Raw genomic sequence first — 13593 nt, forward strand, 5'->3', positions numbered from 1 at the left:
CCCTTACAAAAGATGATTTTTCAGTACGGACTTAACAAATATTAACATGCTTGGGAGGTATGTATCTGTTAAAATCAGAAACGATTACGACAGCAGAAGTTGTAGTTACTAATACTTTTTAAGATTGGTCTGCTCCCAATCGGTATTGGACCAGGAGGTGGATAATTCAAAATAGGATTAAAATATATTTTACACATGTAGCTTACTTTTTCGGACCGTATGCTAGTTCTATTGAGCGTTGCATTTGGCAAACGCTACAGTGATTTAAATACAAACCAATATATTCGAATAATATTAGAAACGAGAGTATAATCTAGGTTGAAATATACACTCGATCTTCGTGTCGGACCTATTGCTGTGACATATTTTCAAGAGAAAATAACGTATTTTGTGCTGTTCGTTTGTCTCAGATCATCTAAATTTAAACTTAATATGGGTTTTGTTTGCTTTATACATATATATGTATATATAGACTATATTAAAATCAGCATATATGGGCTAATGCTATGTGACTTGAATGACTAGCAGATATGTAGATGATGGTTACTGTATAAATAACAGAGATGGTCTGCCTTTTATCTCAATTTTTCAAGCTTGAAACAAACTCAAGGAAGATCTCTAATTTGAAGCGAGCGTGTCAGCCTAAAAATTATGTTGAAGTCCATGCAAACTCCTGCTCCACAGCCCAAAACAACAATACCGGACGCCGTTTATCGAATCAAGTTTTTCTTTACCTTAATCATTACTTATCGATTTTATTACTCATCTATTTTAATCGGTAAGTATGTTGATAGGTATTTGTCTGTCTGTCTGTATGTCTGTTAGATGCACGCGATATCTCACGAAAGCAAGATTGAATCTGCTCCAGATTTTGCATGTGCATTCATCTTATCTCGAACAGAAGCCTATTGATTTTGGGCAAATTATGTCGTATAATTAGCGAGTTATTAATTAATTAGTGATGGGACACTATGGAGTGAGAGCGCTGTTTTGGGGATCCCCTAACTTTCGATCGATAAGTCTTCGGTCTCTGACCGATATTCTCGTTTTCTGGTTATGACATTTCACCAGGCGATTAAAAGTTTTCATCATATGTACTTCAGTAATTTCAAAATATGTTTCTTCACGAATGTTGTCTCGTGTTATAAATAATTATATATATATATATTATATAAATATATAATAATATATTTTTTTGACTATATTAAAATCAGCATACATGTACTGTGCTATTCAATGACTAGCAGATATGTAGATGGTGCAGGGGTTGGTAGCATAAAAGTCATATTGGAGATGGCGAAATAGGGTCGAAGAGTCAAATCGAGGATGGAGAAATACGGTCGATGCCTGTCAAGTTAGGAATGGCAAAATTGGGTCGATTCGTGTCAGATTGGGGATGGCAAACTACGGTCGATGCGTGTCAGTTTTTGGATGGCGTAATACAGCCATGCTTGTCCGACTGACTGACATAATACGCTAAATCGTATACAGATAACGATTAACAATTGCCTCAAAATGACAGCGAAATATGGCCCATGTGCTTAGATTTGGGGTTAATGCCTGTCACAGTCGGGCTGAGGAAATACGGTCGATGAGTGTCAAAATTACGGGTGGCAAAATACGGTCGATGGTTTCAAATAAGGGATAACGAAATACGGTCGATTTGTATCAGATTGGGGATGACGAAATACCGTCGATGCGTTTTAGATTGGGAATTGCAAAATAAAGTCGAAGCGTGTCATATTGGGCATGGCAAAATAGGGTTGGTGCATGTCAGGTTAAGGATGGCAAAATACGGTCGATGCAAATCAGATTGGGGATGGCGAAATACAGTCGATGCGTGTCAGATTGGGGATGGCGAAATGCGGTAGATGCGTGTCAGAGAGAGAATAGCAAAAAAATCTTCTAATTTATCCAAACGTTGGTAGTTTTGAAGATATATTGGAAGATTCTAACGTAGGCACAAACAATGTAAATGATGTTGTATTCTATCTTTATTGATATAGATATAATGATTTCCTATTATGAGTCATTTTCCTGCATCCTATTTCAATGAATGAACTGCGGAGATCTGTTCCAAGTATTTTATTATTTTCACGTGCGTTTCCTTCATTGGTTTCTTACTCATGCGACTGTCGTGCTGGGCGTGAGCAACTTCTAGTGCTCTGAATCTTGGAATTAACAATTTGCATTTTTTATACCTATATTAACAGTCGCTGACTACAATATTTTCATAAAACTGTATATCTCTGAAATATGAAACACTGTATAGGGTAGATTCTCAATGCATATTTAGCGTTTGGAAATGATTCTAAAACTTCTTGCAAATTTGTAAACGTAATATCTCCAGTGTTCAACTCCAAAAAGAGAAAACTCATTTCAAAAAAAGTCACGAGTAATAACAATTACAATGGCAGGAACAACCTAAAAACGGTCTCGATTTTTAATTTCACAACGCGTTGAAGGTTATTATAAAGGTTTTATAAAGCCATTCTCGGTCGAATTCGATGGTGGTATTTAATATAAAAAATAAAATAAACAACAATCAATTAATGCAATACCGCGTATTGCAATTAGTACTATGTATGTAAGATACAGCCCAGAAGTAAGTTGTACCAAGCGCTATAGAATGGGACAGGAAGGCGGATGTGGCACAAACATTGTGAATAATGTAGTATGCATCACGTTTCATCAGTGAGAGCGCTGTTTTGGGGGATCCCCTTACTTTCGATCGATAAGTCTTCGGTCTCTGACCGATATTCTCGTTTTCTGGTTATGACATTTCACCAGGCGATTAAAAGTTTTCATCATATGTACTTCAGTAATTTCAAAATATGTTTCTTCACGAATGTTGTCTCGTGTTATAAATAATTATATATATATATATATATTATATAAATATATAATAATATATTTTTTTGACTATATTAAAATCAGCATACATGTACTGTGCTATTCAATGACTAGCAGATATGTAGATGGTGCAGGGGTTGGTAGCATAAAAGTCATATTGGAGATGGCGAAATAGGTTCGAAGAGTCAAATCGAGGTTGGAGAAATACGGTCGATGCCTGTCAAGTTAGGAATGGCAAAATTGAGTCGATTCGTGTCAGATTGGGGATGGCAAACTACGGTCGATGCGTGTCAATTTTTGGATGGCGTAATACAGCCATGCTTGTCCGACTGACTGACATAATACGCTAAATCGTATACAGATAACGATTAACAATTGCCTCAAAATGACAGCGAAATATGGCCCATGTGCTTAGATTTGGTGTTAATGCCTGTCACAGTCGGGCTGAGGAAATACGGTCGATGAGTGTCAAAATTACGGGTGGCAAAATACGGTCGATGGTGTTAAATAAGGGATAGCGAAATACGGTTGATTTGTATCAGATTGGGGATGACGAAATACGGTCGATGCGTTTTAGATCGGGAATGGCAAAATAGGGTCGAAGCGTGTCATATTGGGCATGGCAAAATAGGGTTGGTGCATGTCAGGTTAAGGATGGCAAAATACGGTCGATGCAAATCAGATTGGGGATGGCGAAATACAGTCGATGCGTGTCAGATCGCGGATGGCTAAATAGGGTCGACGCGTGTCAGGTTGGGGGTGGCAAATTGCGGTCGATGCGTGTCAGAGTGAGAATAGCGAAAAAATCTTCTAATTTTGCACAGCGGTGAGTTAAATCTCAGTTTGTGGTGACTGAAGGGTGATATTACAGTTTTGTGAAATATTGTTACTTATCGATTTTAATCGGTAAGTATGTTGATAGGTATTTGTCTGTCTGTCTGTATGTCTGTTTGTCTGTTAGATGCACGCGATATCTCACGAAAGCGAGATTGAATCTGCTCCAGATTTTGCATGTGCATTCATCTTATCTCGGACCAGAAGCCTATCAATTTTGCGCGAATTATGTCGTATAATTAGCGAGTTATTCATTAATTAGTGCTGGGACACAAGGTGTCACTATGGAGTAAGAGCGCTGTTTTGGGAGATCCCCTAACTTTCGATCGATAAGTCTTAGGTCTCTGACCAATATTCTCGTTTCAGAATTGTGCAATCGACTCCGACATTAACGAGATCCAAAATATATAACAATCAACCAGACCCAAACACGGAGAAAATTGAAAATTCAAAAAAGATACATTATGCCGTCATTAAATGCAAAAAATTGCTCTACAACATTACCTCATGTATAATACATTTATAACTAAATCAAGACTGGTGGAGAAAAACATTCATGCACAAATAAAGAATAGGAATTTATCAAGTTTATATGAGAATCCAAATAGTAGTATGACTACATTAATTTCAATTATAAAAAAAAACACTTCACATCGGTTCGATCAACATTGATGAACTTGTAAGGATGAATTATATGGCTTGAATATGATGTAATATGAAGTTGACGATGATTTATCTTCAAAACATTCCGTTCCCGTGCCTAACATGCTGCAAAATATATTTTGATTTACAATATATTTGTTCTTCATGTAAATGAATGCTCAAATGGTATGATAAGGCCTAAAATATGACGATTGTAAAACAATCGAATGCATATAAATTATAGACAATCAGTGCTGTAAATAAAATTAAAATTGATCTATTCGTTGGTATATACTAAAGTCCTAGAATAGTTATAGTCAGAATTTAAACTTCTTGTAATCAGAATTGAAGACTTATGAAAGTGATACTTTTTATTTTTAAGAAATAGATTATTTGTAAATCAGATATTGGTTTTCTGAATAGCATGGAGTCAGAAATCGAACGAAGCTCATATCATTTCAAATAACTAATTATGACGAAATAATAAAAAGATCATTTATATCGATTTACACTTACGATATGCACAAGCTGGCCCAACCCAACCTTCATCGCAACTACAAGTTGGAGTGTTACCATCCAATATCACCTGACCATTGACACATTCTGAAAACAATACGTTACAGTTATAAACTATTTAAAATATGTGCCAAATTTTATGTTTGTTTGCCTCAACTGTGCCTATACTGTACTTTGCATTTATTTAAATAAGATTCATTTATATAGTTGCATAGCATCAATATCACTATTGTGTAAACCTGACTATTTTCCAATTAATATTATAAATATAGAAATATAAAAAATAGCTTCTAAATAATCACGAAGTTTACTTTATAAATATCTTGAAATAATAATTGAAATCAACCATATTTGAACGTTTTTATTCTCATCGTTTTCTATTGCAAAAAGTATTTGTTATACTAGAATCGGGGGTGTTTAAAATAAATTTTGTATTGAAAGTGTATGAATTATGAAAATTATTGGACATTATTAATGGTATTTTATTATAGGCTTTATCCAATAAAATAACTCGTTTTCGATGAAAAAAACTTACCAAAAACCTTTGGTAGAGAACTACATGCATAATCTGCATAACAACCCATAACATCAATAAGCTCAGAATCTGCTATTTGACTTCCAGCATCGCTGAATATGAATAAAATACTGTATATCAAAGGTAAGTTCAAAAATTGAGGCATTCGCAATGGAATATAATTTAAGTAACTTGAAAACGAATCAAATTTCGTAGATTTGCCTGTTGAAATGATGAGGTCAAAGTATATATTATAAAATTGAGGCTACCCAATTGTACATAATAGTTGTGCTGGAGTCTTACTCATCGTTTAAGCCGAAGTATTGGGAACGATTATTTGGTTATCTGTATAATATTTGGATTTGCTAACTTGATAATAGGTCGATCGCGGTATGACCTGATAAAATATTTAAAAAATTCTCAAGAATTCATAATTAATTTCAATGATGTCAAAACGAAGAAAAACATATATTCTGACCGAGAGAAAAAACTAATGTTGGGAGTTTATGGTGTTTTTATATTTGGATATTTTTTTCAGTAAACAGAATTTCAACTGATAAAATATTTCATATATACCGATATATCTATACAACAACATACGTGACAACAAGATTATATCCGAAAATCACTCCTGAAATTTCTCCGGTAGTAGAGAATTCACTCGTTACATCACTGCCTACAGTCCCAGCTACGGTTTGAATATCCAATGATGTGGAGGTTGGAAATTTGGAATACTTAAATAAAGAAATTATATTCCAGTAAACTGACGTGACTGAAGAACTACTTTTTATAACAATAATTAGCATAATTGGATACAACACAATAGTTTGTTCAAAGATATTTAATATGCATTGTCGTTGTCCTGGATTAGCTAATTTATGAATAAGTACAAATGATTATTCTGATAAAACTGAATATTACTTTATAGTGTCATCCTATTGGAAGGCTTATAATTCAAGTAGAAAATATAAATGAAAATAAAAGTCCAAAAGTTACAATTCAGGTTACAGGGTTGGGAAAATTTTCAATTTCCACTATGCATCCGTATAGTTGTTCCACCGTGCAATGTGCGCAAATTCATCCAAAGCGTGGTCGACGTAAACCAGAATGTTCAAGATTATGAACCCGGTTAAGATCACACCTCTCGGAATTGTTCGTTGTTATTTACGTTGTGTATTAGTATTTCATCCAATGTCGACAAAAATGTATCTATATCCTATCGCATACTTCTCCATATAATTCGGAAAAACGGGGGTACAAGAAAGAACTGTATTCGTAACTGTATTTGAAGGTTTTCGAGTCTCCCAACAATTCAGAAAAACGATCCATACGTCCAACCCGAGTCCAATAAAGTGGAAAATATTGACACTTGTGCAGTTACAATCTCGATATAAATTGATCACGTGTTGAAGTGGTTCAAATATCCTAGGATAGCATCTACCTTTTGTGCACATGCTGGGTGTATCGCATATATCTTATTGCACATTGAGCTTGGAGATGTAGTCATTATTTAATGTCACAATGATTTAAAACACGGACCCGTTTAGGTTGGAGCAATTCGAAATATATTGCTTGTGGGTTGCATTCTATGGTATTTCCGTTTTGAATATTTCAGCGAAAAAGCAGCATAATTTCATTTTGGTAGCGAGGGTAGGTATTCAATAAATGAGAACCCGCCCACTATACCTCGCATATTTTTATCCATTTTGCGTCCCAATCCAAACGGCTCCCATGGCTGTCATATGCCACTGGACTATACCTATGTATATCAATATACTTATCGCCGCATCTCCTTATGAGGATTTTATAAGAATTTAAATTAAATCCCAAATTGAAATCGTCCGTTGCATGTGTTTTAATTTAAATGAATAACTCGGATATCAAACCCACGACGGTGTCAAATCGACTGTCAGTTATCTTCTGATATACAAACGCTGGTTTTATATCAATATTTTTGGTTGTATAATTCGTATCGTGTTACCCACCTCATCAGTTTAATATTAGATTGACCTCGAGATAGCTGTACTTTACTGTTTGCTTGCAACAATTTTCATTACGTCGAAAATCACATTCCCACTAAAGTTTGTTATTGTAAAGCTAGACAGTGTTCGGTTTAAAATCCGTTATCGCATATCCAGAGAAAGACTTCACACAACAGACAACAACTGCATGTTAACTCCAACTAAAGGCAATGGCTTTTACAATATTTAAAGGTACTAACCTTCTGTCCACATTGAAATCGTTTTGTATCAACAAGAATCTATCAAATCCAAATTCCTAAACATTTGAACATGTTATTTCGACTTAGTTTTGACAAAATATGTGTGAATCTTCAGGGTTCATATAAATATCTTAGTTTCACCATCTGATACCTGTAATTATGTCCATTTACCTCTGTGAATGAACCTTTTTTATGTTCTTGTACAGGAGTGTGCAATAAGCTGACCGCCAAACCATTTAGTATAGTTCTTGTCAACAGTCAGATTTTTTTCTGCCAAGGAAAAACCCTAATCCGTCAATTTATGTTTGTAGATGACATGGGTAAAAATACATGATTTCTTTTTTGCTTTTGTCGTTGCGTTAAATCTTTCATCGTTTTGCCAGGCGCCTTATTACTGTAAAGCTATGTAATAGCCGTACACTCTTGACTCTCGCGCAGCGCTCTGGTTGTCGCTGCTCTATTTCGTTACCGCAGGCTTTTATAACGCTTATTTACAACATTATTTCGTGCTTAATTGGTACTTCCCCGCCACCAGCTTTTCCAATTTGAATCAGTTCAGTAGACTATTTTGCTAGTTTCGTGAGGGTAATATATTTTTTGTGTACATGGAAAAACTAATTTTTTTGTGTGGCACAGCTAGATGTCTTAAGTCGATTATATGGCTTACCGACAAAAAATCTTGCACACCCCTGCCTATAGTATGTTTTAAAAAAGAAGGTATACATTATGACATTAAAGAGCGCATTTTCATTTATTAAGAGAGCAATGTTTAGTATTACCTTATTCCAGCTCAAAAGACTTTTGTATCATTTGCAATCATTAGGTTCATTTTAAAATACATTGTTGGGTCAATTTGACAACATATGAACGAATAGTACTGGCAAAATGAACCAGTCTAATCCAGCTTTTGAAATCAGATCTCTGCCTCGATATATTAGATGGGACTGTATTGGACGTCAAAACTGAGGTTTTTTAGCGGTGCTTTTAGTCTTCAACTAATTTAAAAGAGAACATTATTTTCTGTACAGCATTCAAAAACAGACGTTTTAAAGTTCTTACCGGTGAAATGATTAAATTTGTGCTGCTCATATACGGACCTCCACTTCCGGGGGTATATGCAAATGAGTTGGTGTTTAAAGCATTTATATTAGATCTCTCGCTTGAACCAATCTTCATCAGTGCCTCGTACGGTATATTTTCTCCTAATGAAGATAACAAAAACTCATTAATGCTGACTATAATTTAGTCAAGCACATTACCACAAAGATCTGTTGATTCGCATTCTCAAAGAGAATCGAGATTAGTAGGCTACAAGTTTGGGCGCTCCGGAAGTGTGTGTACCAAAATGGCGCATAACCTAAACCCTAACCTGATACACATACTATTTTCAGGTTGTGCGCCATCTTGTTACACATACTTCGGGAGCACCCAAGTTTGTGTATAATCAAAATCTAATTAGCTTTGAAAATAACCTACGAATCACAATATAACCTTCCTCTGAATTCGTAGAAATGTGGTTTAGGTTCATTCAATAGAATAAATACAGCATTGCAAGAAAAAAGTTTGTTTAGCAATGTTTAAACATATTATTAACAATTTAAAAAAGTTTCTATGAAAATAAATAAATTGTGTTGTGTAAATGAATAGAAATTTAAAAAAATAAAAACACAGGGCGGAAGATTCATATTTAGGATATTTCATTTTACTATGATTATGACTAAATAATGTAGACTTTTACACCGAAATCCGTATATATAATTTGAAATAATTAGTGTGATATATAAACCCCATGGCTGAATGTTGAAAGTGGAAGGCGCAGCCTCTAGATTTTCGAAATATATATGAATGAAATTTAAGTAAATCTTTTTTTCTAAATTATTTCTTGATTTATTTCTATGCATTTCTTCGTGATTTTCTAATATTGTTAAAACGTTATGTTTTTATTTATTTACTTACCGCTACTTTTACACAGGTCGAAGCACAAATACAGGAACACAAATTTGAGACAGCTGTGATTATCAGTATACATTTTCTTGTTAATTGCTACAACTGAATTTATCCAAACGTTGGTAGTTTTGAAGATATATTGAAAGATTCTAACGTAGGCACAAACAATGTAAATGATGTTGTATTCTATCTTTATTGATATAGATATAATGATTTCCTATTATGAGTCATTTTCCTGCATCCTATTTCAATGAATGAACGGCGGAGATCTGTTCCAAGTATTTTATTATTTTCACGTGCGTTTACTTCATTGGTTTCTTACTCATGCGACTGTCGGGCTGGGCGTGAGCAACTTCTAGTGCTCTGAATCTTGGAATTAACAATTTGCATTTTTTATACCTATATTAACAGTCGCTGACTACAATATTTTCATAAAACTGTATATCTCTGAAATATGAAACACTGTATAGGGTAGATTCTCAATGCATATTTAGCGTTTGGAAATGATTCTAAAACTTCTTGCAAATTTGTAAACGTAATATCTCCAGTGTTCAACTCCAAAAAGAGAAAACTCATTTCAAAAAAAGTCCGAGTAATAACAATTACAATGGCAGGAACAACCTAAAAACGGTCTCGATTTTTAATTTCACAACGCGTTGAAGGTTATTATAAAGGTTTTATAAAGCCATTCTCGGTCGAATTCGATGGTGGTAATTAATATAAAAATTAAAATAAACAACAATCAATTAATGCAATACCGCGTATTGCAATTAGTACTATATATGTAAGATACAGGCCAGAAGTAAGTTGTACCAAGCGCTATAGAATGGGACAGGAAGACGGATGTGGCACAAACATTGTGAATAATGTAGTATGCATCACGTTTCTACTTATTGTTAAAAACACGTATACATAAAGATTCTAAGTATTTTCTAATTCTTAGTGTACGCAACCTTTTAATAATTTACCTTTATGCAATTATTTCATTGAGCTTGTACAAGGGCTAATAGCACGGGATTTGCGAGTGCGGTGTCTTTGTTACTGGATAATTTTATTGTGATATTTATAGTTACTAGCTTCAATACAGATATACGGTTAGATATTGAATATATAACATATTGACAATATATTATTTTGCCGGGGCTATATTGAAATAGCGAAGTGTTATTCGAAAGTTTCTATATACCTCAAACATTCATTGGCAAACCATTATTGATATTTATTATTATTATTTTCACTGTCTATACGTAGCCCAAGTGAATTGTGTACGCGTAGAATATAAAATAAAATTATTTTTTTTATAATAATTTTTTAAATAAGTTGAAACCTCGGATATGCGGCATCATTCTTTATCATTTATATCAATAGTAAATTTTGCGCCGGAAAACTTTATACACCGAGATGATATTGGAGTACGTGTCGCCACTAGTCATATATTATATATATACTGGAAAGATATATATTCAGTACAACAACAAATATTGAATTAAAATCAAAGAATTAGTCACATACAGTGCATTATTGCAGCTGAAAAATCGGTTAGCGCTAAGTTATCAAATTGTAATATAAACTTTTCGTGGTGCGGAAGGAATAAGCGAAATAACGATTTCCTGTTTTTTTCTGTAAGCTCAATTCCCGTTCTATACCATGTACATGCGATATGATGTTTGTGTATTCTGAATAGGTGCAAGTTATGAATATGTGTAGAGCATTTGGATCGAGTGCGTTTCAGTAAATGACCTCTAACAAGCACAACTTGCGAACAGCCCTTACAAAAGATGATTTTTCAGTACGGACTTAACAAATATTAACATGCTTGGGAGGTATGTATCTGTTAAAATCAGAAACGATTACGACAGCAGAAGTTGTAGTTACTAATACTTTTTAAGATTGGTCTGCTCCCAATCGGTATTGGACCAGGAGGTGGATAATTCAAAATAGGATTAAAATATATTTTACACATGTAGCTTACTTTTTCGGACCGTATGCTAGTTCTATTGAGCGTTGCATTTGGCAAACGCTACAGTGATTTAAATACAAACCAATATATTCGAATAATATTAGAAACGAGAGTATAATCTAGGTTGAAATATACACTCGATCTTCGTGTCGGACCTATTGCTGTGACATATTTTCAAGAGAAAATAACGTATTTTGTGCTGTTCGTTTGTCTCAGATCATCTAAATTTAAACTTAATATGGGTTTTGTTTGCTTTATACATATATATGTATATATAGACTATATTAAAATCAGCATATATGGGCTAATGCTATGTGACTTGAATGACTAGCAGATATGTAGATGATGGTTACTGTATAAATAACAGAGATGGTCTGCCTTTTATCTCAATTTTTCAAGCTTGAAACAAACTCAAGGAAGATCTCTAATTTGAAGCGAGCGTGTCAGCCTAAAAATTATGTTGAAGTCCATGCAAACTCCTGCTCCACAGCCCAAAACAACAATACCGGACGCCGTTTATCGAATCAAGTTTTTCTTTACCTTAATCATTACTTATCGATTTTATTACTCATCTATTTTAATCGGTAAGTATGTTGATAGGTATTTGTCTGTCTGTCTGTATGTCTGTTAGATGCACGCGATATCTCACGAAAGCAAGATTGAATCTGCTCCAGATTTTGCATGTGCATTCATCTTATCTCGAACAGAAGCCTATTGATTTTGGGCAAATTATGTCGTATAATTAGCGAGTTATTAATTAATTAGTGATGGGACACAAGGTGTCACTATGGAGTGAGAGCGCTGTTTTGGGGATCCCCTAACTTTCGATCGATAAGTCTTCGGTCTCTGACCGATATTCTCGTTTTCTGGTTATGACATTTCACCAGGCGATTAAAAGTTTTCATCATATGTACTTCAGTAATTTCAAAATATGTTTCTTCACGAATGTTGTCTCGTGTTATAAATAATTATATATATATATATTATATAAATATATAATAATATATTTTTTTGACTATATTAAAATCAGCATACATGTACTGTGCTATTCAATGACTAGCAGATATGTAGATGGTGCAGGGGTTGGTAGCATAAAAGTCATATTGGAGATGGCGAAATAGGGTCGAAGAGTCAAATCGAGGATGGAGAAATACGGTCGATGCCTGTCAAGTTAGGAATGGCAAAATTGGGTCGATTCGTGTCAGATTGGGGATGGCAAACTACGGTCGATGCGTGTCAGTTTTTGGATGGCGTAATACAGCCATGCTTGTCCGACTGACTGACATAATACGCTAAATCGTATACAGATAACGATTAACAATTGCCTCAAAATGACAGCGAAATATGGCCCATGTGCTTAGATTTGGGGTTAATGCCTGTCACAGTCGGGCTGAGGAAATACGGTCGATGAGTGTCAAAATTACGGGTGGCAAAATACGGTCGATGGTTTCAAATAAGGGATAACGAAATACGGTCGATTTGTATCAGATTGGGGATGACGAAATACCGTCGATGCGTTTTAGATTGGGAATTGCAAAATAGGGTCGAAGCGTGTCATATTGGGCATGGCAAAATAGGGTTGGTGCATGTCAGGTTAAGGATGGCAAAATACGGTCGATGCAAATCAGATTGGGGATGGCGAAATACAGTCGATGCGTGTCAGATTGGGGATGGCGAAATGCGGTAGATGCGTGTCAGAGAGAGAATAGCAAAAAAATCTTCTAATTTATCCAAACGTTGGTAGTTTTGAAGATATATTGGAAGATTCTAACGTAGGCACAAACAATGTAAATGATGTTGTATTCTATCTTTATTGATATAGATATAATGATTTCCTATTATGAGTCATTTTCCTGCATCCTATTTCAATGAATGAACTGCGGAGATCTGTTCCAAGTATTTTATTATTTTCACGTGCGTTTCCTTCATTGGTTTCTTACTCATGCGACTGTCGTGCTGGGCGTGAGCAACTTCTAGTGCTCTGAATCTTGGAATTAACAATTTGCATTTTTTATACCTATATTAACAGTCGCTGACTACAATATTTTCATAAAACTGTATATCTCTGAAATATGAAACACTGTATAGGGTAGATTCTCAATGCAT

General features: G+C 34.6%; 1 protein-coding gene across 1 annotated transcript; it reads right to left on the reverse strand.

The window, feature by feature from the left end:
* Window positions 1–4159: 4159 nt before the first annotated feature.
* LOC144431374 (uncharacterized) lies at window positions 4160–6866 on the reverse strand. The gene is made up of 5 exons (XM_078119432.1): window positions 6801–6866; window positions 5960–6093; window positions 5381–5472; window positions 4846–4932; window positions 4160–4455 (listed from the first exon to the last, which is right to left on the reverse strand). The coding sequence occupies exons 1-5, from the start codon at window positions 6864–6866 to the stop codon at window positions 4448–4450; spliced, it is 387 nt and encodes a 128-aa protein (XP_077975558.1). The 3' UTR covers window positions 4160–4447.
* Between the last annotated feature and the right edge of the window lie 6727 nt (window positions 6867–13593).

The sequence above is a fragment of the Styela clava genome, chromosome 13, assembly GCF_964204865.1.
Source record: "Styela clava chromosome 13, kaStyClav1.hap1.2, whole genome shotgun sequence".
Lineage (NCBI taxonomy): Eukaryota > Metazoa > Chordata > Ascidiacea > Stolidobranchia > Styelidae > Styela > Styela clava.

What these genes read in the sequence shown, in the direction of transcription:
- LOC144431374 (XM_078119432.1), bottom strand. Translation starts at nt 6,866, where the DNA reads ATGACTACATCTCCAAGCTCAATGTGCAATAAGATATATGCGATACAC. An exon ending in ACCCAGCATGTGCACAAAAG is followed by an intron (nt 6,094 to 6,800) that starts GTAGATGCTATC and finishes TCTTTATTTAAG; the next exon opens with TATTCCAAATTTCCAACCTC. An exon ending in GGATATAATCTTGTTGTCAC is followed by an intron (nt 5,473 to 5,959) that starts GTATGTTGTTGT and finishes ATTCATATTCAG; the next exon opens with CGATGCTGGAAGTCAAATAG.